This window comes from Populus alba, chromosome 11, assembly GCF_005239225.2.
Source record: "Populus alba chromosome 11, ASM523922v2, whole genome shotgun sequence".
In the NCBI taxonomy this organism is placed as follows: domain Eukaryota; kingdom Viridiplantae; phylum Streptophyta; class Magnoliopsida; order Malpighiales; family Salicaceae; genus Populus; species Populus alba.
In genome coordinates, this window is record NC_133294.1 from 18,507,698 (window position 1) to 18,533,338 (window position 25,641).

Consider the following 25,641-nt stretch of genomic DNA (forward strand, 5'->3'; position numbering starts at 1 on the left):
AATGCCGTACTGAGAAGCCTGGGAGCCCAAGAGCCATTTGGTTTGTTGAAGATAAAAAAAAACTGTTTTAAAATAGCATCCACCATCCAGGGACTCCGTATGTCAATATATATTAAAAGAAAATAAAAATGGTAGGAAAATTATTGTACCTCCATACTTATTATAATATACTCTAGTGGGATTTTTACTGTGTATTTATCACTGTGTAATTTTTTTTTTATTTGGTCCTCCAACTTTGTTTTTAAACAATTAAGTTCTATTTTGGTCCCACGTGATTTCGATTCCTCAAAATGGTTTTAATTCCATCTATGTTTTGTTTTTATTTTTTATATAGATAAACTATATTTTTGTCCTCATTCTTCTTTTCCTAAACTTTTTTTGTTATTACCATATTAAACTTTTTAGATGATATTTTTAATATGTATAACCTAAAGAATGATAAACTATATTTTTGTCCTAAAAAATATTCAAATTAGAGTCAAGTGATGTTTTTTTCTTTTCCTAAACTTTTTTTGTTATTACCATGTTGGAGCAAGGTCAAATTGATATTTAACTAAATAAAAAAAATAACAAAAAAGACGTGCATATGTTGTGCACCTAAAAGCACGTGCGAAGGCTGTCGTGCCTGTTGGGCAAGGCATGCAGCACCTCCCAACATTTGACCGTATTGGTTATTGATATTTCAACTTCAGTTCTTATTCTTTTGATTTCTCATTTTTTATCTTGGTTTTTTTGTAGAACTTTTATTTGTTTTCAATTTCATTTTCCAATATCACTTTATCAAATATTAGATTCTTCAATTTAGTCCTCATTCTTTAGGTTTTAAATTTTTCTCCTTGGCCTTTTTGTAAACGTTTTATTAATTTTCAATTTCACTCAACAAAAAAAAAAGACAATGAAAAAAAGGTTAAAAGAACTTGATCTGAGCTATCCCAAATTGTGAAACAACTTAATACTAAAAAAACAAAACTGAAAAAAATTTAAAAAATACCCCTGGTTAAACCAGGTTAAATTGCAAACTTCAAATCATGGATATAAGATTGGAATAATCTCATAAAAAAAAACGTTGAAAGAAAAATTCTTAATAAATCAAATGAGAACATGATAAGTAAGAAAAAAAAAAGTGAAGCTTAATATCTAGAAAATAAAATGTTGAAGGTTGAAAATTAAGATAAAAATTTAGTTTTAGAAATGTAAAAAAAAAACATGATCCAAGCACACCCAGTTCAAAATGCAAAATCTATGATCTAGTTCTGATACCAGAGCGACCACGTTCAAAAGATAATTGAATAAAATCATGAAGATTAATTATTGAACAACTTAATGATGAAGGATGAAAATAAAATAAAAATCAAATTTAATTTAAAAAAGCAAAGGAAAAAAATATGAGTACACCCGCAAACCATGTGACCATGAAAATCATGAAATCCCATGTGACCATGAAAATCATGAAATCTTTGAACCATGTTTAGTCAATAAGTTTAATTTCCAGCAAATTTAATTTTGAATGATGAAATCATGAAAAAAAATTATCAATTTCAAAAACTTGTCAAAGGAGAAAAGATAGTATTAAAAAAATAAGGATAAAATTTAATAAAAATAAAAATTAACGAAGGATAAAATTGTAAAAAAAAAAACAAAACTAAAGAATAATTGAGATAACCCAATAGAAAAGAAAGGGGGGGGGGGAGTAAGAAGATCAATTTCCAATAAATCAAATGTTGAATAATGAAATTGAAATAATTTAATTTTTTTTAAAAAAGGACAAATACAGTTAATTCACATTAACCTTTGAAACCAATGACTCTTATCATGAACCTGGAACTAACTTTATAGCAACAACAAAAAATATGAGTTAACCCGCAAATCACATAATCATATGCACATGATCTAGATAACCTAATAGAAATTAAAGAAAAAAAAAGATAAAAAGACTAATTTCAGATAATTTAAATGTTGACAAATGAAATTGAAATAAATAAATTTAAAAAGGACCCGAGCCAAAAAAAAAAAAGTAACCCACGTTAACCTTTTAAATTGGTAACTTCGACCATAAACACGAGACTACTTTCATAAAAGGAAAATGTTAAAAAATATTAAAGCAAAACTCTAAAAAAAAGGGTTAAAAATTAAAAAAAAAATTCTTTTAAAAAAAAAAACTAAATCAACTCATAAAAACCTTCTAAACCTGGTTTCATCTCTAAAACTTGTAACTTGTGAGATCTTAAATCAAGTTCAATCAAGAAGGTTAATACCTAACTAATTTAATCTTAAGGATAAAATTGTAAAAAAAAAATATCAATTTAAAAAACATTCCAAAAGAAAAAAATATAAATAAAAAGATTAGGAATCAATTTTGATCACAAACAACTTTTTATATCAATCTTATTCTCAAATAATTTGATTTTTTTTAATGAATTTCTTTTTTTCAGAATTACATGATAGAAAAAATTAATTTTCTTATAAAACATTGTCATTTATTGTTAAAAAAAAAAGAATATATTTTGATGGAGCAATAATGAAAAACCTTAATTAAAAGCTTTTGAATATTAAAAATAAAATTGATATTAAAATTATATGGAGTTACATTTAAAACTACTTGTAAAATTAAAAGTTAGGAGGAATATGTTTGAGGTTTCCAATAGTTAGTAATGATTAAAAAAAATGAACAACAAATTAGTAAAAATTTTATGCAAATTAACATATCTAGTCTCGAGTCATGTGTAAAGTTATTTTTTTTAATTTAATTAGATGCAAATATATTTTTAACCAAAATGATATTTATACTCTATTAGAAAAAATTCCAACTATTTCAAATAAGAAGAAAAATATATTTCTTCAATCTAAACTCTATTTTCTTATTAATGATTCTCTTGATTGTTTTAAGAAAAAAAAATATTTTTAAAGTGCAAGCTCCCTTTCAAAAAAATAAAATCCATCATGGTCTTAAGAGTAAATTAAACAAATATTAAAATAAAGTCTTAGTATTTTGTATATGATTAAAGAAAAAAGTAAAATGATAAAGATGATAAAATTATATAAGAGATTTATTAAAAATCTTAAAAAAAAACATAAATTTTTATGTTAATTGAATATTCATGAGCCTTTTTTTTCATATCAAGTACATAATAATTTATAAAATAAAAGTTAACTTTCCCATAAAAATCTGTAATTTTATTTAAAAAAACATGACAAAATTGAATTTGCTCAAGGCCTAGCACCAATTTAACAAATAAAGGGTCGGATGTGCATGGGCCTACAAGACAAGGCCCACACGGATGATCTTTTTTTTTTTTTTTGAAGGATAGACAACATTTTATTTGCCCTTTTTAATTGCAAAATAAATAAATAAACTATGCATTGTCTAATAACCATATTCGACCATTGAAAAGGTGTAAAAAATTGGGCCAACGTTTTTTTAACTTTAAAGATCTATTTTTTAACTCATTTTAATCCAAAAACACATAATAAATATCCTTAGCACCTAAATAAATCAATTCATTAACTCAAAATACCCCTAAATTTATCCAAAAATACAAAATTCAACCAAGAAAAATACTTCTAAAACCCGATTTGTTTTTTTAGGCAAAATGACCAACTAAAAACATTTCAATAGAACTTTTCTTAACTAATGAAACTCTTGCACAATAAGGTTGGTCTTTTTTTTTTTTTTTATCAAATATGGTCAACTAATAAATTTAATCATGACAATAATTATGTATCCTACTAGCAGTAAAATACAATAAAAATTATAAAATAGCTAAATTTTGAAAAAAAGTAAATAATTTGTATGAAAAATACATTTTTTTTTTCTAATTATGTATTTTTAAAAAAACATTTGAGAAATTGGAGCTAAAAAATAAATTATGACAAAGAAAAATCAAACTAACAAGACCATTAAATATCCCACAAGGAGCTTAAAAATTTTAAAAATCATGTACAATTATATATGTGGATCTTTTAATATTTCTTGTCCAAATAATCATTGATACTTCATCTTATTTATTGATGACCATTTATATTTATGCATCTCTATCCTCGAGAGTAAGGAAACAAATAATGTTTTATGATTATGTTGTACCTTTAAAGGTTGAATTTAATGTTGTACTTATAAATGATTTAAATTCAATTATACAAGCCATGATGTCAAAAATTTTACTTTATGGAATAATACCATGCATGAAGAAAGAAATGGAATTTATATATAAAAACTTAGTTTAGAACCTTATTAAATTATTAAAAGGATTTGGAGCCATTGACGGCTAATAGGTTTACAAAATCAAGAAATATGCTTCTGGTAATATTAAGTGATATAAAGCTAGAATTATAACTCTGGGTTATCATGAAACCTTCTCTTCATTCTCTAACAATGATTCAATTAAAATCATAATGGCATTAATAGTTTGTTTTAATTTATAGTTACATCACATAGATGAGAAAAAAAATATTTTTAAATGAAGATTTATATAAAGAGATATACATAAATCAACTTAAAAATTCTTATGGTGAAAATAGTTATCTAGTTTTTAAACTAAAGAAATTCATTTATAGACTAGAACAAGTCTTTTGATAATAATATATTGATGTATCATATGATTTTATTGAGAACATTCTTTATCAATGTATATATGCTTTAAGATTAGTAAGAGTAAATATATTTTTCTTGTTCTATATGTTGATGACATTTCACTTGCAAGTAGTTATTTGAGTTTACTATATGAGACAAAACAATTTCTTTCTTAAAACTTTGATAGGAAAGATTTGGGTGAAGCCTATTGTGTAATTGATATGGATATTCATAAAGACATGTCTTAATGAATATTAGGATTGTCTTAAAAGTCCTATATAAAAAAGGATTAAGAAAAATTTGGGATGAAAAACTATATATCTTTAACAATATAAATTTAATTAGAATCAATGTATAATAATATACATTAAAAAAAGAGCATGCGAATAACATTCTTTATTCATCTGTACTAAGAACTCTAATTGGCTACACATTTTGATATTATTCCCAAGTATTAGTGTGGTGTTTTGTGCATATAAAATATTATTTATTATATCTATAAGATATATAAAGTTATACCCAAATGACTTATTAGAAGTTTATTTTCTTATAAATTTTTTATTTTGAAGATTTAATATTTATAATACATGAAAGAAAGTACTTGATTATTAGGTATAATTTATGATTTATATATTATATTCTTGGTTTAAGTATGAGTATTTTCACTCACTAGCATTTTGAACTTTATAAAGGAATTATCACTTTTTAGATGATATCATATAGGTCAAAAGGAAGAATATAAAAAATATTTTTTAAAGTGGTTTAAAGTGGTCTATATGCCTAGTCATGTTTTACATCTAATACTATGTGTAATTATATATTTTATTTTGTATAAAATTCATTAGTGACTTTTAAAAACTTAGAGCTCATTTGAATCTAGTGGTGGGCTACACACACAATTATATATATACACACTCTTTATATATATAAATAGTTGAGAAGATGTAACCTTTATTTAAAAAATAAAATAAAATAGAGACATGCTAGTTTATTGGCCTGCATTATGCTTCGAGTCAAATTAAATTTTTCTTAAATGTAAAAGAAATATTTAGGTATTGCTAATGTATTTTCTAGTTGAAAAAACTTTTAAACCACTTAAGAATTAACTTAATATGACTTCATCGACTTGGCATATTCAAAAACAATCTTGATGACTAGTAAAAACATAGTTAGACTAAAAAATTCAAGATGATACTTTTAAAAAATTAAGACGACAACACATTAGTGATTTAGGTTAACTCAAATTAACCTGTCAAATTCATGATCTATATTATAAAATTATGATAACCCCATAGAAAATAAATCAAAATAAATTATGAAATCTAATTCACAATCAACTCAGCATTAAATAATAAAATTGAAAAAATAAATCAATTAAAAATATAATAATAAATGATAAAAAAAAATAACTAAATAAAAGATGTAAAGTAGAAAACTCTAAACAGAACGTTGAATTGCGGATTCATCTGATTTCAGTTTTTTTAATTTTTTCTATAAATTCAATAGTTAATAGAAGAAAAGGTATTTTCATCATTAGTTTGTTTTTGTCCCAATGGAAGAACAAATATCGGGCATTCAGCAACAACATGGGAGCTTACCTCCCTCATCTATAAACTTCATCTATAGCGTCAAGTACCAAAAAGACTACTCTTTTTATATATTTTTGTTTCATTGGGAGGTACAAATATACTTCATTAAACTCTGGTGGGGGATGGCATCTCAAACTTTGAAATCTTTTATTTTTATTTTAAAATTCCCAAGGTTTTGGATAAAAAAAATAATTATTTATATATTTTATTCCCCTCCCCAATCCTAAACTAGGAGGTAAACCCTATGAAACTTGAATCTAATTTTAATAAAATAAAATCGTGAGGACAGGTAAGCAGTCTTGCTTATATGTACGGGACCACTCCCCCTTTAATTATTGTCGTGAAACATGTCTGAACATGCAATGCACTGGTGCAATCTTTAGAGGCTTGACCCTCGTCAATCACGTGTTTCGTATCATAAAATCGGCCAAATATCAACAAGAACTAGCAAAATAGTTGGTCTCCTATATATGGATGCAAATTAATTTACTCTTTAAGCCTTGATTACATAATAATTCTCATTAATTTTAAGGGAGAGGATGTGGAAAAAAAACTAAAAATATATGATCAAACCTTTTTTTTAATTGTTTTTAGTTTTGATACTCAATTTACAATCAGAAACATCTCTTGACCATTAAAATCAATAATAATTATAATAATAATAATGTGTGTACATTATAATAATAATAATGTCTTGACCATCTTGAAATGATTTTGTATAGCCAACCTAATTTGATCCATGAAGTTATTTAGCTTCATTACACTAACCAGATTTTAATAACATTGTATTTGAAGTGTTTATTTAGTATTGTAGTTGTGGTTGTTATTCAAAGTGTTTTTCGCTTAAAAATACATTAAAATAAATTTTTTATTTTTTAAAAATTATTTTTAAAATCAGCACATCAAATAATCCAAAAACATAAAAAAATTAATTTTTAATTAATTATTTTTAAATACAGATTGGCACGAGTTTTCAAACAGGACATAAATCTGTCCACTACTTTATTTTCTCCTTTTTGGGCTTTCTTCTTTGTTATTATCTGCTGATATTTCGTGATAGAATAAACTAATGATTAAAGCAAGAAGCTTGCATTAATTAGTAAACAATTGTTCGGCAATTTTATTTTTATTTTTTTCAGAAAACAATTGGGCCATGCTCCTGTTCATGTTTTTCTTCCTCTTAAGATAGAGTACAAAGGGAATGGATCAATATGATCCATGATGATATGGGAGAGTGGGAGAGAAAAATTAACTTAACATCCCCTACAAAAGGTAAAGATTTAAATAAAATAAAAAAAGAGAGTGGGGAGGTATTAACTTATAAGAAAATTGTGAAAGGAGAGAACAAAGTTTGGAGGTTTTTACAAAAGAATTTTGCATTCAAAAGAAAAGAAAAGCAAAAACTCTTTCAAACTCTCAAAGAGATTAAACACTGAAATTAAGGTATATTTAAGGTGTGAATTATGAGTATAGTTCATGCTCTAATAAAATATGATTATGTTTAAAGTAATATTACAAGTTTCACGGAATACGTGTTTTGCATGGAATGGGTTTTGACCAATAGCGTTCCAACGTTTTAAATTGAATTTTGATAACTCTCTTATTTATATATAAAAAAAATTAATTTTAGCATAAGATAGTAGGAATTAGTATGTGTTTATTCATAAATCATGTAAGGGTAAATATTACAAGCTTCACGCGCGCGCGTGTGAAAGGAGAGTTTATAGTTATTATTAACATAAATGAGAATTTAACCTCAAAGTGCGTTAGAAGAGAAGAAAACACATGTCATTAAAACCTAGATAAAAAAGAAAATTATCAAAATACTTACCAAATTTAATTTTAGGTATTGGTTAGGTAGCTGATCAATTAAAGGGTATTTAAAATATGATAATAATTATTTTTTAAAATGTTTTTTCTTAAAAATATATCAAAATAATATTTTTTTTAAAAAAATTACTTTTAATATTAATACATTAAAACATCTAGAATTATAAAAAAATAATAATTTTTTTAAAAAATAATCAATCCCTGTTTGAAACAAAATAGCACCAAACTGAAACATATTCAATGAACACGGACGGTTCTAGAGGAATCCATGAAAATTCAGAGTCAGAGGTTTCACACCAAGCCATGACAGAACTAATGTCACAGCACCAAATGTTAATCAAAGAGACTAAATTTATTAAAATGTGTTATAATATGGTTGTATATATATAGCCGGAATTGATACAGGGTGAAAAGACGTCGCGTCATTCATGGAGACCCCCGTATGTATGGAAATCAAAGCAGCCCCACCATTTCTATCTCTGAATTCACTAAACTTTTCAGAATAGCCCCACCATCATATTGCTATATATTTTGCTTTTTTACCTTTGCTTTCTAGTATGTATCATAAAAGCCTGCTTGATCCAATTAAACAACGACAAGCTAGCATCTCTAATTACATGGTAGAGAGATCCATATCTGTATAGTAGTGCAGTCTTCTTCTTTTTTTTTTTTTTTTGGAGGTGGGTACTAGCTACTGCCGCTGCAAGTACATTAATGGAGAACAACCCTAGCTCATCAAGAACTGACAGAAAAACCATAGAAAGAAATAGAAGAATTCAAATGAAGGCACTCTACTCCCAGCTCAATTCTCTTGTACCCCATCAAAGCTCAAGGGTTTCCATCCCTCCCTCAATATTGCTCTCACGTTATTGCTGTACATTGCCTAACATGAAAGCCCTTTTTGTGACGATCTTTCTCTGATCTTTGCTTCTGTTTTGTGTTTTTCTCTCTTCTCTCTTTTTATGGTGGTCGCAGGAACCAGTACTGTCACTGCCTGATCAACTAGATGAGGCTGCAAGTTACATAAAAAGGTTGCAGACTAACTTGGAGAGGATGAAGGAAAAGAAAGACAATTTAATGGGAACGGAAAGGACAAATTATGCAAGCATGAGTAGCTGTAATGGAACAACTACTGGGCTAAGATCACCACAAATTGAGGTTCGCGAAACGGGTTCCACTTTAGAGGTTGTTTTGATAACTGGCCTGGATAGTCAGTTCATGTTCAATGAGACCATTCGTGTGCTTCATGAAGAAGGAGCTGAGATTATTAATGCCAGTTTCTCTGTTGTGGAAGATACTGTATTCCATACAATACATTCTAAGGTGGTAGTAGCAGATAGGTGATAGCTTCTAATTAATTTTACTGGAAATTTATGTTAATTCTGTGATTATTGAAGAATATTATTGTGAGTTTATATTATCTTTAAATTCTGGAGTTTTTCTTGAACCTTATCATTCCCTTTAAATGAATTGTTCAGGTTGGAGATTCTGCCCCCAGTAATGGAGTTGCAAGGATATCCCAGAGGCTAAACAAGTTTGTCCAAGATGATAATGCGTTTTAAAGTGTAGCGTGAGATTTGCTGGCTTAAGTTGAAGAACACAGGGAGACCTCATTACTTGTACAACAGAAGTAATATTACCAATTATGTTTACATGTATGTGTGTGTGTGTGTGTGTGAGAGAGAGAGAGAGTGTGTGTGTTTTCCTAGCCAGAAGACTTGCTTATGCATGTCCAAACGCATCTTAGCAATATATTTAAGATTTATAGTTCTTGTTCCTAGCTATCAATCTGGGCTTTTCATGCTAATTCATGTTGGATAGAACTAATTGATATATAGATTAGATACATCTACACTGTATATTAATCTAGTACACCATCGAAACTCAAGCAGATCGACTGCTAGAAAAAAATTGATCAATCTAGAGTCATGGTGCAGATACAAAATCCCACGAGCAATCCCTGGGATAATATCAAAGCGTCTGTTCCAATCCAATACTGATCTTCTTCTTGTATCTAGGCAGATTTTGGAGCATCTTTGTGACGTTGTGTCATTCATAGAGTGGTATATATATGTATTTTCAACTCAATGGTGAAAAGGCAGGATAAAGCCTTGCAGGAGGAAAGTATTTATAAACCAACTCTTGTTCTTCTCCCTCAACACAAAATCCAAGAAGTTTCACAAGATTAATTCCTGTGTTGAAGCCTTGTATTCCTTGTCCTGAACTATTCGATAATCTTTTGACAGCAATATCAGGTAGCTGGCCCAGAAATCATCACATAATATTAATCCATAGTAATACTTAAAAGAATGCAACTGCTAGCAGCTAAAGATTTAATATACTTTGGGATGTTCGTAATATTTCCACGAGTGTTGGACCCTATAAACTGAGCCAAAACCACCTTAGCTGGGCTGAGATTACTAGTTGCAGCAGATATAATTAATGGCTAGATCAAAAAATGGGTAATTCTGCAGATTGCCGGCCTTTCTTCATGCTCATTCGCCTTCAAAGTGTCAAAAACCATCTCAATCCAATAGCTTTTGTTAAATGAATTATAGAATATAGTTTATATTATTCTCTAACACACCTCCTCACATAAAAAAGTTTTTGGGCTTGAAATTTGCACAGATTTATTTTGTCATATACTTAATTTTTATCAAATAAATGAGAGATAATGTGAGATTTAAACTCATGATCCACTTGGTCAGCAAAGCTCTAATACCATGTCAAAGAATCATCTCAATTCAATAGCTTAAACTATTAGATAAAATTATAGGATATGATTTATATTATTTTCTAACTTAGAAGCCATTTATGTGTTAGTGTTGCTCAAAGACTCGGTACTAACAATGAAAACTTCTTGCAAGAAGTTATACACCAGTCATTCTATTGCAGCAGCAGGCATACAAAATATTCAAACGATGAGAGCTTAATTTCCAAACCCTTAGTTTTTATCTTCTTCCTTCTCCATGAGCAAGCAAACATGAGAATGAGAATGGTTGTTCCATAAGATCTGATGTCAACTCTGTGTTAATAAGAAACCCGACTTATATTCTGAACAGTAACCTCGCAAACCTCACGAGGACGATGAGAATTCTGTCATTATATTTCAAGTCAATATTATGGAATAAATTAATTATTGAAACCCTTCCAGGAAGGGAACAAATCAGAGGAATCTCAGTGTTTTAATAAATAAAGGGGTGGCAGGTAGCTTGGATTGTTTTCTTCGCAAACATAATATTCTCAGTCTTCTGGTAAATAAAGTGGGGTAGCTAGCTTGGATTCTTTTCTTAGCAAATATAATATTTTCTGGGGCGTTTGTTGAATAGAAACAGCATTTGCAATAATTATTTAGGTCGTGAAAAACATGTCTCTCCTAAAAAGACACTTAGCGGAAGACCAATTGATTCAATGTTTTACGTCATCAGGGTGACGATTGAGATGTCTATGTTATAGCATCATCTATGTCATATAAATGGTCATGTTCGTAACTTTAACGGTATAGTTTAATTGGTTATATTTTAGATTTAATTTTTAAAAATTATTAGTTTGAGTTTTATAAATTTTAGTAATACTGAAACTTATATAATCATTAATTTCAGAATCTAATAAAATTAATTAAAATATACACAAGTTAATTCAAATATTTATATTAATAAATAAATAAATAATGCTCGGTCGCTTTAACTTCAAAATTCTCAATAGGAAGCTCTGAATTTTCTACGTTCACACAGAAAACCATCTCTCTAGACTGGCTGACTGGCTGGCCACCTATTAATTAAGAACAGCTTAACGTTTTATTTTGTTTTGGATTCAGAACTGCTGTCTTGCCATCTACATGGAGATCTTGAGCCTCATTGCTTGGTATATCTGTGCCAAAAAACAAAAAAAAAAAAAACAAAAAAACTGTACATATTGGATCAAATATTATGAGTATTGAAATCTTAACCTCGAAACTAATTGAGCTGTTTGTGGGCTTCGGTAGAGAAAAAAACTTACAATCCCACCTATCAATGTTCGGCTTTCTTAACCCGAGCCTGTTTTTTATTTATGTTTTTTATTGTGTTTAAGTGTATTTTTTAAAAATATTTTTTTAATATATTAATATTACAAAAAAAATCTAATATATTTTCTAATAAAAATAATTTTTAAAAAACATATCGGAACACATGATCAGTCTTTCATGTTTGTCCAATTCTACCACGTATCGTTTTGTCCTTATTATATGATTGCATTCTTATCCTACCTCATATAGTTCCATTTGTAAATAGCCTTTTTTTCCATTTTCTCTCTGTATCTCTCTCTCTCTCTCTCTCTCTCTGTTTTTTTCCTTCTTCGATTTTCTGTGCTATATTTTTATGTTCATCGGGAAGGATGATTCAAACAATGAACCCTATAGCCCTCTCCAATTTAGAATTAGCATTATCCGACCTTACTCTGCCCTCTTCTTCACACTCTTCCTTTAGGAATCTAAGTTTCCTTTCATTCCTTTGAACGTGGATTTGATTTTGTCTGATCTGATCGCTGCCAATCTTGAGAGGTTTATCGGGAACCCAAATGTTCCGTTCGTCTCCTTCACCTTCCAAGCTCTCTTCCTCGAAATTCGAGACTAGTGCAAGCATCAGTTCTTCCTTTATAGAGTCTCCTGGGCTTTCCTATGAACAGCTTGTTAAAAACTTTGAGTCCGTCCTTGATTGCTTAATGATGCCTTTGAATGCTTCCATAATCGTTGTAAAAGAAATAAGTCCAACTCTAAATGTTATCTGCGCCCGATTAATAAAAAAAAAAATCGAGATTAAACTTATAATTACTTATTTATTAAAACTCTAAAATCATATAAAAAAAATCAATTTAATTCTTTGCTTTTTAAATTCAAATGCATGTTTTCCAATCCGATCTTTCTGCCATTGTTGTGCAAGTTTTAAGAGCTTTGTTTTCATGTCTCATCAAATATCACTCAATCGCCTCAAACTCGAAATGTTATCTGCCCAATAATTCTTAGAGTGGTGTGATTACTCCATGCAAAGAAGCCCTTGAAGGTGTTCTTTGATTCCCTTAACATCTATTATTGATCGATTTCTTGAAAACCTACCATTTCACCATCGCTCAACTCTCTCCGAACTTTTCACGTTCATTTCTTTGGGTTGCCTTCTTTTGACACCATATTGATCGACCATATTCCCTTTAGATTATTGACCATTTTTACTTCCAGACTTGGTCAATTTTACATTCATCACCTGGAAGGTCGATGGCCCTATAGCCCTATGGTTATTGTGTAAACTCGAGTCTTAGTTGATAACGCATGTCGAATTCACTCGACTCAATGGACCACCTGGCTAATTTCTTCACATAAATTGATTTTACACACAGAATACACTAGTTTTTGTTATCCCTCTTCTTCCCTGATTAATACTACACTTATAGCTTAACCTTTTATTTTTAACCCAAACCAAACAAAACCTAAAATACAAAAAATATTATATAAAATTATGTTCTCTTCTTTTCCTCTATTTAACTTGGTCAACGAGCCCAAACTTATTACAAAGAAAACTGAAAAGAGCAAGCAAAATTGCCGTATATATATAATCGTGCCCTCAGCTTTTACTATAAATTATAATATTTATTTTTTTTTTAATTTGGACATGCATTGAACTTTTTTTTCTTTAATTGTATCCTTTTGCGAGTTGTTTAGGATGTTTTTGTGGGTTGTTAGTATCTTATCTTCTTGTTTCTAGAGATTTAAAGCTTTTATTATATTTTAAAACTTGATTAAGATCAATGAGATGTAGTTTTAAATTGTAGTAAAAAAATACAATTAAAAGATAAATGACCAATTAAAAAAGAAAACAACTACTTGGCCAATTTTAAATTTGCTCAAAAGCACACTTTTTGGTCCACCTATTTTCTTTTTGCTTTTTTTTATAGTCCCTTTAAATTTTAAAATTCTAGTTTTGACTCAAAACTTTATTTTATTCATTTTCAGTCTTCGAGTTTGAGAGATAAAAAGAATGTTGTCGAAAAATAGCTAAAGAAAGAGAAAGTTATTAGTGGTGTCAATGACTTTTATTTGATGAGATAAGTTTTATTAAGGTGTTTTTGAGCCTTCATCTCGCTGGAAAAATAGATAAAGTTGTGAAATGATTGTTTTTGCTTTAATTTTGTATTTTTTGGATCAATTTAAAGGTGTTTTAAGTTGATAAATTGGTTTATTGAGATTTTAAGAATATTTATTAGATTTTTTTAGTTGAAAATAAATTAACAAATGATTTTTTGGTCCAAAAAAGTTAGCCATCTGGTCAAGCAAATGATGTGTCGCTACTTGAACCATCTCCATTATTGTTTAAGGAAAAAAAAAAAGATAGGGTGAATGACATTGAAAGTCTTAAAAGCACTTAAAATGACTAAATTAAGTGCTAAGTTAAACATATAATACTTTAAGAAATTTAATCATTTAACACTTTAAATTGTCGAAGTTGCACAAAGTAAATAAAATAGAGATTAAAAGAGAGACACCAAATTTATAGCAATTCATAAAATTATCTACTCCACTCCTTAAACCACTATTCAAGTATTCATTAATATCTCAAGTTCTTTTGTGGGTGAGATGTTACTAATACAATAATCTATTTTGTGAGTTAAAGAATCTTTCACTCATAATTTTTTCAAGGATAAGAACTTAATCTCATAACCAAATCTTTCCCTAATTAGTTTAACTGTCACTTACATTTTCACAATATATATATCTTTCACATGGATTTTTTCACACCTTACAATAAAAAAAAATTACAATAAATTAAACTGAAGTCTTTATGAAAATGTAACTTAGTTCAAGAATGTGGAAGAGAGGTTCGATGCAAATAAAGTTTAAAGCTTTAAAATGATTATAAGAAAAATAAAAGTACTTTAAATTAAAAAATTTGCAACAATCAAGTTAGTTTCACATAAAGTGAATAAGTGGTATTTATAGAAAAACAAAATAAGCATTTAGTCGTTACTCACCCATTTAAAATTGGAGTACAATATTTTGAATTTTTAATATATCCTTTCATTATATTAGAAACATATAAATGCATTGTTTTGAGTGTAAAACAAGTTAAACATTAAATTTAAAATAAGTTAATTTTTTAGTATAAAATAAATTAAGTACAACTCTTTTTAAATTACTATTTTATCACTTGTTAAAAATGAACAAAAAATTTAGTGTAATCAAAATACAAGAAATCATTTGATCAAGTTTATGATATTCATTTAAAAAGAATTTGAATAATAATACCCCTATATTGATAAAATATTTTCTCATGGATTTTTTTTCACTATGTATAATTTGACAATAAAATTATTTTTTGATGAAAAATTATTTTTATGATGCCAAATTAAATTTTATAAAGACTTGATTACTTAATAATTAACTTAGAAATCTTCAAGTTAAATTTGCATCCAAATGTTAATTTTGCTCCATTTGATATAATAGGAAAATCCTCCCAATAAACTATTGTTCTCATCAAAATTATTAAATCATAGGTGTTAGAAACTTTTGAGCTAACAAACATCTTGTCAACCCCTTGAGTATTAATAATAAAAAATAGGATTAGGCACGTAGACCTGGCCTTACAAGCACATACACTAGGTCATCTTTCTACTAAGGGTGTGTTTGGTATTACGGTAGCTTTTGTGGTTGTGGTTTGAAAAAAGTTGTTTTATAAAAAGTATTTTTAGTTGAGGTTGGTTTGAAAAAATAGGTGTTTGGTTAAAACTGTGGTTGAAGAGATCGAAGAAAAAGTAGTTTAATGTGTTTGGTTAAAAAAAAATGCTTTTCAAATTGAGGTTATAAAATAATTAAAATATATATATATATTAATATTAATAATTTTAATTTAAATATTGTAAATTTAACTACTGTTATTACATCATGAAATTAATATTGATATCAAATATTTTTTATTATTTTATTACACTATGTGCAATGTCATCACATACGAAATCTATCCAACAAGGACTATATTTTTCATGGTTTCTTAAGCGCGCAACAACAAAAATTGAATCTTTTGTTACGTCATCAAGTGATCTCCTTTTAATTTTTGAATAGAACACAATTAAAATAAAAATAAAAACTGAATTTTTTTTAACTTGGCAATTAATTGAATTGCGATCAAATTTCACAAATGCTACGTCATTATAATTTTTAAAAAAACAAAAAAAATTTAAACTCATTTTCATGGTTTTTCAAAAAAAAAAAAAAAATTGTTCACGTGAACAGTGCGCAGTGGAGCAATGAATAACTTGTCAGAACTTAGCCATCAAATTATGAGTTCTACCAGCAAAACACATCTTTTTTCCTTTAACCAAAACACCTGGTAGTGTGGTTGCGGGGAACCTGCCAAGCGCATAAGCCTCATCTACTTTCTTGGTTTTTTTTTATGTTTTTTTTTTAATTATTTTTTTTAGTTTTGATTGAAATGTACTATAAAGAAATACTTCAGATGATATTTCAATTATTATTTAATTTTATCATGGTTTTTAAATAATATTATATGTTTTTATAGGAATGTTAAGAATTTCATTTTCAATTATTATGCACGGAATATACAATAAATAAATAAATAATTTTCTCATGAATATTCAATAAAAATGAAATTTTTGTTTTTAATAGATTTTTTTACATGATTTTATTGCATTTCTTAATATATTTTATTTCCTTCAATCACATAGAAAATATAGACATATATTTTAATATTTTTTAAAACTTATTATTAAGTTCATGATAGTTTTTTTTGTTTTTAAAAAATAATATTTACAATTAAAAAATATGCTTTCGTTGAAACTACCGGAGATATATTAATAAAGAAATGAAGTTTAGATTGAAGAGATGTTTTTTCTGCTTTATTTCGAATGGTTGAAATTTTTAATAAATTTTTATTTTAATTATAGTTTCCTTTTATTAAATATATGCTCTTGGTGAAAAAAAATACGGCTGTTTTTAAAAATATTTGGAATTTGTTATGATGATATTATGGATCTCTTTATGAATAATTATGTATTGGTCTAATAAGAAAAAAAATTTAAAAATAAGTTTTTTTTATTAATATTGAATGATAATAATTTTATTTTCTTGATTTTTTAATAGTTTATTTTATATAATTTTTTAAAATATATTGTTCATAATGTTTTCATATAGTTGATGAGAAATGATTCATTCATATTTTTTTTTATTTTGTAATTGAAGCTTGATTTTATGATCATAATGAGCTTTTGCTTAAGAAAAACTCTTCATTAAAAAAAAATGTTTTCATTGAAAAATAAAGTGTGTGAATAAAGAAAACTTAGATTTTTATTAAAATATATGTTTTTTTCTTTTTATTTCAAATTATTATAGTTTTTCTGATTTGTTTTTATTGTTGTTGCTTTTTATTCAATTAGTTATGTTACTAATAAAAATAATTATTGTTAAAACAAAAACAAATCAAATGGATTAGAAAAGATAATTTCCACAAAAAATACATGTTTTTTATATGATATTATTCATTATCTTTCTTGTAAATATCTATTTTTATAATAATTTAATTAAATAAAAAAATAAATTTCAAAAAATAAAATTATTAAACACGATCAAAGTATTGAACTAGGTTATAGGTTAGGCAAATTTACCAAATTTAAAAGAAAAGATAGATGATTTGTTAAAAAATAAAATTATATCAATAAACTTATTTTCTCAAGAATTCATTAAATATAAATTTTCCCTTTAAACATAGTACAAATCAGGTTTAGTTTTGGTTTTTTAAATTCAATTAGTTTTATATTTTTTTAGTGATTTTAAGTGTATGGGGTTGTGGGAGATTTATATGGGTTTTTATACTATTTTTTTAAATAAAAATAATTTAAAAATCAATTGTTATGGTAATTTGCCCTTCCTTGACTTTCCAACAACTACATGACCAAATTTGGAGCAATAGGCAATAGCCCAATAGAAAATAAATAGTCTACCATTATAGGCATCAGGTCATGTAACTTTATGCAATCTTTTCATGTAAAAATATTAAAATAATATTTTTTTTAAAAAAAATATTTATTTTTAATATCAATACAATAAAATAATCTAAAAACACCAAAAACATATTAATTTAAAATAAAAAAATTTATTTTTTTTTAAAAAAATACTTTTAAAATATAAAAACAAATAAAATATAATTATTTATTAATAATTATAATACCACATCAATTGTGAAAAATACCCTTCCATGATTTTAGATACCCCTAGCGATACTATAGCCAATTCTTCTTTAGGATTCAATTTCTTATTTTGTATAAATCTTGTTTATAATTCCTCTTTAGACTAAACTGATTTTTTTTTTTTTTTTTAAACTATATTCTCACTCTAAGGGAGCTTACTATAATTATTTGAAGTAATTGTAATTTTAGTACTTTAAAATTTATAAAATAAATAAAATAATATTTATGATGTAATAAGTATACATATTTATGAGTTCATAATCAATTAAAGATGATTTATTTATGATTTTAAATAATACCTTTCGCTTCTCTAAGGTAACAAAGAAATTTATTTACTAAAAGTATAATTAACTAATTATATAGTAATTGTCAAAATTAAGAAGAGATTATATATTGTTTTACAATATACTAAATGAATCATCTTAATATTTCATAATATCTTATTTATTATTAAGTGAATGATATTTATTTTTATTTTAAAGGGAATATCATACTTTTTATATTGTAATTATATCCTAAATACTAATAAAAAATAAAATTGTAGGATGATTAGTTAGTTTACTTGGTGATAAAATAAATGAAATTATTGTGATATAATAAATAATTTTTTTTATAGTTCGTAACTTAAAAGCACTATAATCATAATTATAATATTTGAAAACTTTTTTTAATTAAAACTTATATATATATATTATAGCATACATTAAAAATTCCATATTATACTCACTCAACAGCCCAGGCCAAGTATCCTAATTCGCAGTTAACCTTCACTCAAAAGGTCAAAACCTTACAACCAGGGTTTCTTCAACCTCCAATAAAAAACCCATCGTCTGGGGTCCGCTTTCAGATCACTCAAATCAACCTCATAACCTCCAATTCCATTCCAATGGTAGACGGCTTCGAAGTAGGTGCCGTGCATTTCAATCCCGAAGGCTGGGGTCCGCCGGACGCCACTGTCACCCCAACCACCACCTCCACACTCCCTCTCAACGTCCCCTACGATCCCTTCTCTCGCACCGAAAAGATCGGCCGAATTGCTGATTTCACTCGCATGATTAACCCAGGCTCCGGTCAAGGCGGTGGTGGTGGTCGCAAAAGAGCTGCATCCGACTCCGTCTTCGACTTCACTGCCGATGATTCCTTCCCCTCTGCCGCTGACAACGACTCCACTTTTCGTCTCGTTGACAGGAAGCCACCTCCAAGGCCGAAGTTTGGACCTAAGTGGCGGTTTGACCAGCAGCTCCCGCAACGTCGCGATGAGGAAGTAGAGGCAAAGAAGCGGGAGGCGGAGAAAGAGAGGGCACGTAGGGATCGACTTTATTATCTTAACCGGCCCAACCAGAATCAGCAACGTAGGGAAGCCGCTGTGTTTAAGAATTCTGTGGAAATCCAGCCGGAATGGAATATGCTTGATCGGATTCCGTTTAGCACACTTACGAAACTGTCCTTCTCAGTCTCAGAACCGGAGGATATAATTTTATGTGGCGGGCTAGAGTTTTACGATAAGAGTTTTGATAGAATTACCCCGAAGGCGGAACGGAGATTGGAAAGGTTTAAGAATAGGAATTTCTTTAAGGTAACTACTACTGATGATCCTGTTATTAGAAGATTAGCTAATGAAGATAAAGCTACTGTTTTTGCTACTGACAATATTTTAGCTACATTAATGTGTGCAACCCGGTCTGTTTATTCGTGGGATATCGTGGTTCAAAGGGTAGGAAATAAGTTGTTTTTTGATAAAAGAGATGGGTCTCAGCTTGATTTGTTGTCAGTTCATAAGACGTCACAGGAGCCTTTACCGGAGGCCAAGGATGATATAAATTCGGCATATTCATTGAGTGTGGAGGCTGCTTATATTAATCAGAACTTCTCGCAGCAAGTTTTGTTTAGGGATGGGAATAAGGTTTCGTTTGATGAGCCTAACCCCTTTGCCAATGAAGGGGAGGAGGTTGCATCTGTGGCTTATAGGTATAGGAGGTGGAAGTTGGATGATGACATGTATCTTGTTGCAAGGTGTGAGGTGCAGAGTGTTGTTGAGGTTAATAAGCAAAGGTCGTTTTTGACGTTGAATGCTCTTAATGAGTTTAATCCTAAGTATTCTGGTATTGATTGGAGGCAGAAGTTGGAGACTCAAAGGGGTGCTGTTTTGGCTACCGAATTGAAGAATAATGCGAATAAATTGGCTAAATGGACTGCTCAAGCTTTGTTGGCTAATGCAGATGTGATGAAGTTAGGATATGTTTCTAGGGTTCATCCAAGGGATCATTTCAATCATGTGATTTTGGCTGTTGTTGGATATAAGCCTAGGGACTTTGCTTCTCAGATTAATTTGAATACCTCCAATATGTGGGGTATTGTGAAGAGTATTGTTGACTTGTTTATGAAATTGAATGAGGGTAAGTATGTGCTGGTGAAAGACCCATCTAAACCACAAGTGAGGATTTATGAGATTCCAGCTGATGCTTTTGAGAATGATTATGTGGAGGAGCCTTTGCCTGAGGAGGAACAAGCTCAGCCTCCTGAGGAGAATGCTGAGAATACAGAGGCAAATGGGGTGACAAATGATGTGGAAGATAAAGAGATTGGTGCTCAAGCTTGAGGGTAATGGTCTACTTTTTCTTAATTCAGTGAAATGATCTTTTTCTGTGAATAGTTCATTGTAACTGCATTTGACATTCAACATATAAATATGATGATGATGATGACTTCATTGACTTGTGAAAATTCTACTGAAACTTCTAGGTGATAATCAAATGTTATCATGTCTTCTATTGTGTGATGGCCAGTTTGTTAAGTGGTCTCTGATGTCCCTTTGCATGAGAGGCTGAATTAGAATTCAGCATTACAGTAGATTAAGTCATGGTTGGAGTCAAGGTCTGATGTACTCATAGGCATGCAGCAAGAAATGGAAATTCTATATATTGATTCGATCAACATATCTGAAACTATGACAGTTTCCCCTTAAATATTGTATCTTTTGGTTGCAATTTTGAGAAGATATGAAATGTTTTTTTTATAAACGCTAACTGCTATCATAGTTTCCATTCTGTTAAGAGAATTTGTCCCTATCATTTCATTTTCCTTTCTGCACAAAGTGAATGGTTTTCTTGCAAGGGTAAGCTTTTATTTTTCATGATCATCTTTATTCCCTGTTAACATCTTTCCTTGTAGCCTTCTTCCAATTTTTTTATAACTTGCAATTCATAGGTTATCCGAGTCATTAGTCAGCCCTTGGAGATCTGTAATTGAATGGATAACGATTTGGCCATAATTGTGTCATCTTGAAGTCTGCAGTTTGGGGCTGAACAAATGGTGACCTTCGAAGTTTAATGTCACTATGATGTTTTACTCTACACATTTACAACATTCTTGCCATCATTTATTTCATGATATCGAGGGAGACATTTTGTAATTTATCCTGGTGTGAAAATCAATGTCCTACTCAAAATTCTTCATCAAACTACTGGTGGAAATAACATTTTTGAAATGTTGGTTTGAGCTAACATTTATATTCTACAATCTATCTTAATCTCACCCCGCTACTAATTTGAGTTTCCATTCCAATATATAGTTTTAGGTCTGTTATTATGCCTCCATGCATATATTGTGTTCATTTCTTTTAATTGAGTTTTCTACTTTGGTATATTGTTGTACTTTGATAATGGTTATGTAATTGCATCCTTTTCTTTTCTATTAATGTTTGCCTTCTTTTTGAGAAACCAAGTAAGAGGAAATAAAATGATGACAGGTTAACTTGTCACAAGTCAAGATCACTTTCTGATGTCCATAGACTTTGTCTTTTTTTATGATGTGTTCCTGATTTCAATCAAAGGAAGACTGGAAATGATACGAGTGTGTTTTATTCCTTAGAAAATTTTTACGACATATCTCTAGCCTCGTCTTTGTTGGTCTTTTGGATGGTAGACATTGGAGAATATATTCAAGTAAGAAGTTTGCTGTTTAACTTGCATTTCATCTCGAGTCATCATCTGTGCACCTTATCCTTCCATGTTTGGCAAGATGTATACATGTTTGGTGATAGTACCAGTGTTTCTGTGGAAGAGAAAGGTCATCTTATATACAGTATTGTCTTTGGTTAACTTCATTACCCTTGTTTATGAAAGAAGCCTAAGCCAAACATTTGTCAGTATTGTCCATTAGCAAGGCGTGATACATGTGATCAGAAGCAGCCATAATACTCACCAGCCAATACTTCTGGTCGTTTTTTCATATAGGTTTTTTATTTTGGTTTCTATCTTTTAATTCCAGTTTTAGAAAGGGTCTATCTTTAGTGTTTTATATTAAACTTTCACATTTTTCATACCAACCATTTTACGACTGTTGGCCTGGCTCTTGCTAATGGCTCCTTCATTGGATCGTGCATATCAATCTTGGTTTTGCTGCGAACAAAGTCCCTTGTCACAGTGGCATTTGCATTTCAAAGCATATACACCAGGAATGTGCTCTTGGCAGCACTCTTTTCGTCATTTATTTTTTGTTCTTTTCAACTTGCACACAACTGTTGCAATTTGATTAGCGGGTTGTTTGTTTTTTTTTTTAAAAAAAGTGTTTTTAAAAAATTTAAATTTTTTTATTAACTTTAAATTAATATATTTCTAATATTTTTCAAATTATTTTGATTTGATAATCTTAAAAATAATTTTTTTTAAAAAAAATATTAACATATATTTTAATATAAAATATTATTTAAAAAATAACTATTATGATACGTAAAAAAAATTATTAACATATATTTTAATATAAAATATTATTTAAAAAACAATATTATACGGTCAAACAAGCTCAAGAAAGATTTTTAGCGTTTGGGGACTGCTGCTCTTTCTTGAGACGTAGCTGTACCGAATTTGCAGTAGCGCTGGAGATTTGTTTGCCTGGAAAAAAAAATAAAAACTATTTGCCTATTTAGGAACTTGGAGTTTGAATCTAAAGGAAGGCAAAAAAAACTGTTGTCTGGTTTGAGTCTCTATTTGCGACTGTTTAAGGCAAAGATATATTAAATTATGCTGGAAGTTCGCAAATTACTTGGCTCGGGATTCCAAGATTGCTTGCAAATGCAAACCTTAGTCTATGTTTTTGTTCTTTTTTTCTCAAGCCACGTAACAATAGATCAAAATGGCCACACTGATTCTTAGCCTGTACTATGGGAAACTTTAGTCTGGCAGGCAGCACAACATAAGAGATGCCTTGCTAGTTTTGAATATGAGATGCATGTTGTTCTTAGAGTAGGGTGTTTTATAGGTTGTTTTTGTGGTTGTAGTTTTAAAAAAGTAAGTTTTAAAAAAGTATGATTAGAGTGGGGTGATTTAGATATGTATTTGTTAAAAATTATGGTTGAAGTTTATGTGTAATAAAAAACATGTATAAAATGTTTGGTGAAAGTGTGGTTGAGATTGTTTTTTATAGTGCTTTTTTTATTTGAAAATACATTAAAATAATTTAAAAAAATATTTTTGATATCAGCGCATCAAAATGATATGAAAACACTAAAAATATATTAATTTGAAGCAAATAAAAAAATTAAAATTTTTAAATTTTTTCAAAAGCATTTTTGAAACACAAAAACAAATAGAGTTTTACGAAATTCAATTAAAAATGTATGTAAACAATTATGCATAAAAATTACATTTCAAACTTAATTTTTTAATGGGCCCCTTAGTACATTTGGTTTTTTAATGGGCCCCCGATGACATTGTTAAAAATGGTTTCATTCTTCCAAGTGACTTACTCGTTTGTGAAAAAATCAAAGATTTTTAAAATTATCTCATTTTTCTAGGTGACCTACCTATTTGTGAAAAACTTTCATTTTTTTTTTTAAGATATTGTTATTCTACCAAGTGACCCATCTATTTATGAAAAACATGGAGTTTTTTTTCAAGATGTCTAAACATCCTTTCATTTAAAGGTGACTTGCCTCTTAGCTCTGAAAATGTTGAAACATTATCTTGAGATATCTATGCTCTCAAAGCTGGATTTTTGTATTGAATCAGTATGGTCCTTGTTGAATTCTTGTTTACCCTATTAGGGATTTTTTATTTGTGAGAGTTTTACAAAAGCATTTATACAGAGATTTAGGGGTAGATAATATGTATGCATTCTTTCCTAGTTTGAAATAGAAGCCATTTTTTTACTTTACAATATCTCTCATGCTTGATGAATAAGGTTTGTAACTTTCAAGATAAGTATTTTTGGTCAGTTGACTTTTCAACCCATTCAAATTTTGCCCATGTGATTAATATGTCTAATCACCATTTTTTCGAGCAACTTGGATCTTATGCCATGGATCGTTCCCTTCTTTTTTTTTTTAACGGTGCCCTCAAGTATGGTGCTTGTTGTTTGCCTTAATAGGAATCAAAGCTCTATTTTCTCATTTTCTAAAGGAGTTCATCAAGTCCTTATTGCCAAGAATTATTTTGAATCGCCTCCAACTACTCTGGCTCTGCAAACCCTTTCAGTAATTATAAAAAAAATCACTCATGTAACATCATTTTTTTTTCTGGTATCATGATCATCTTTCAAAAAGGAAAATTATCCATTCATAAAGATGCCCTCTAATTGAACTATGTTCCTTAAGTGTGGTGTTACTCTCAAAAGTTGAGAGAGTTCACCAAATCATCCACTATTATAGATTATTTTAAGTCATATTGCCACCATCTGATTTCAATACACTTATTCTTCTTATAGAATTGCTCTTTAGCTGATTTGGCTATAAATAGCATCCCTTCTAGTTGAAGTAGCTCAATATTTATCACTATTATTCAACCTTTTAGATAATCATGTTGTTGTCATTATTAACCAAAATGCCCTCGAGATAAATTTGACCACTTGTTTCCCTGATGAACCACTTAAGATTCTCATGCATCATTATCATCTTTGTAAATAATTTTGTAAATCACTTATTCTTTAGGGTTATGAATGGTTGACACCTAAGATATGCCTTTATATAAAAGATAAATGGTGGTTTTTTTTATATAAAAGATATTGTGATGTCTGTTAAGGTGTTGTAATTTTTCTCAGAAGGTGTTTAAGTTTGGTAGCCTACTTTAGCATGCTTTGATGCGTGTTGAATTTTTTTTTTTTTTAAAAGAATATGCATCGAAGGGTTTGCCACCCATTTTAGCATTATGATAAAATCTTAAGAAATCATGATTTACTTTTAAGAAATTCTCTATATTGTTTGAGATCATTGCTTATCCTTCCTAGAATTATGGTTTTTTATTATAAATGATTTTTAAAGGCATGTAATGCTAGTTGTGGTTTAGGCTTGTGAAAAAAATGATTGTTTAAGCTTAAATGATGTTTAAAGGGTTTAGATGACCTACACACCAAGATTTATCTTCAAAGGTTTTAAAAGAAAATGCTTAATATGGAAAGCCTCATTGAACCCATCGCCACAGAAGTTCTGATTAG

General features: G+C 28.7%; 2 protein-coding genes across 3 annotated transcripts; both read left to right on the forward strand.

Annotated features, from left to right (window-relative positions):
* The first annotated feature begins 8,538 nt into the window (after positions 1-8,538).
* LOC118031351 (transcription factor bHLH162) lies at positions 8,539-9,787 on the forward strand. Of its 2 annotated transcripts, none has more exons than XM_035035732.2 (3): positions 8,539-8,820; positions 8,962-9,326; positions 9,465-9,787. In XM_035035732.2, the coding sequence occupies exons 1-3, from the start codon at positions 8,701-8,703 to the stop codon at positions 9,514-9,516; spliced, it is 537 nt and encodes a 178-aa protein (XP_034891623.1). In that variant the 5' UTR covers positions 8,539-8,700; the 3' UTR covers positions 9,517-9,787. The 2 variants fall into 2 exon arrangements, with proteins under 2 accessions (XP_034891623.1, XP_034891622.1); XM_035035731.2 differs by having other exon boundaries at positions 8,543-8,820; positions 8,962-9,309.
* Positions 9,788-18,945: 9,158 nt separating this feature from the next.
* Positions 18,946-22,718, forward strand: LOC118031352 (eukaryotic translation initiation factor 3 subunit D). The gene is made up of 2 exons (XM_035035734.2): positions 18,946-20,814; positions 21,421-22,718. Exon 1 carries the CDS (start codon positions 19,100-19,102, stop codon positions 20,810-20,812), a length of 1,713 nt encoding a protein of 570 aa, XP_034891625.1. The 5' UTR covers positions 18,946-19,099; the 3' UTR covers positions 20,813-20,814; positions 21,421-22,718.
* Positions 22,719-25,641: the final 2,923 nt, after the last annotated feature.

Bases quoted from the DNA above. Each gene is read 5' to 3' on its own strand.
- LOC118031351 (XM_035035731.2), top strand. From the start codon at position 8,701: ATGGAGAACAACCCTAGCTCATCAAGAACTGACAGAAAAACCATAGAA. The intron at 8,821-8,961 runs GTTTCCATCCCT...TGGTGGTCGCAG, and splicing joins TACCCCATCAAAGCTCAAGG to GAACCAGTACTGTCACTGCC. The intron at 9,310-9,464 runs GTGGTAGTAGCA...TGAATTGTTCAG, and splicing joins TCCATACAATACATTCTAAG to GTTGGAGATTCTGCCCCCAG.
- LOC118031352 (XM_035035734.2), top strand. From the start codon at position 19,100: ATGGTAGACGGCTTCGAAGTAGGTGCCGTGCATTTCAATCCCGAAGGC.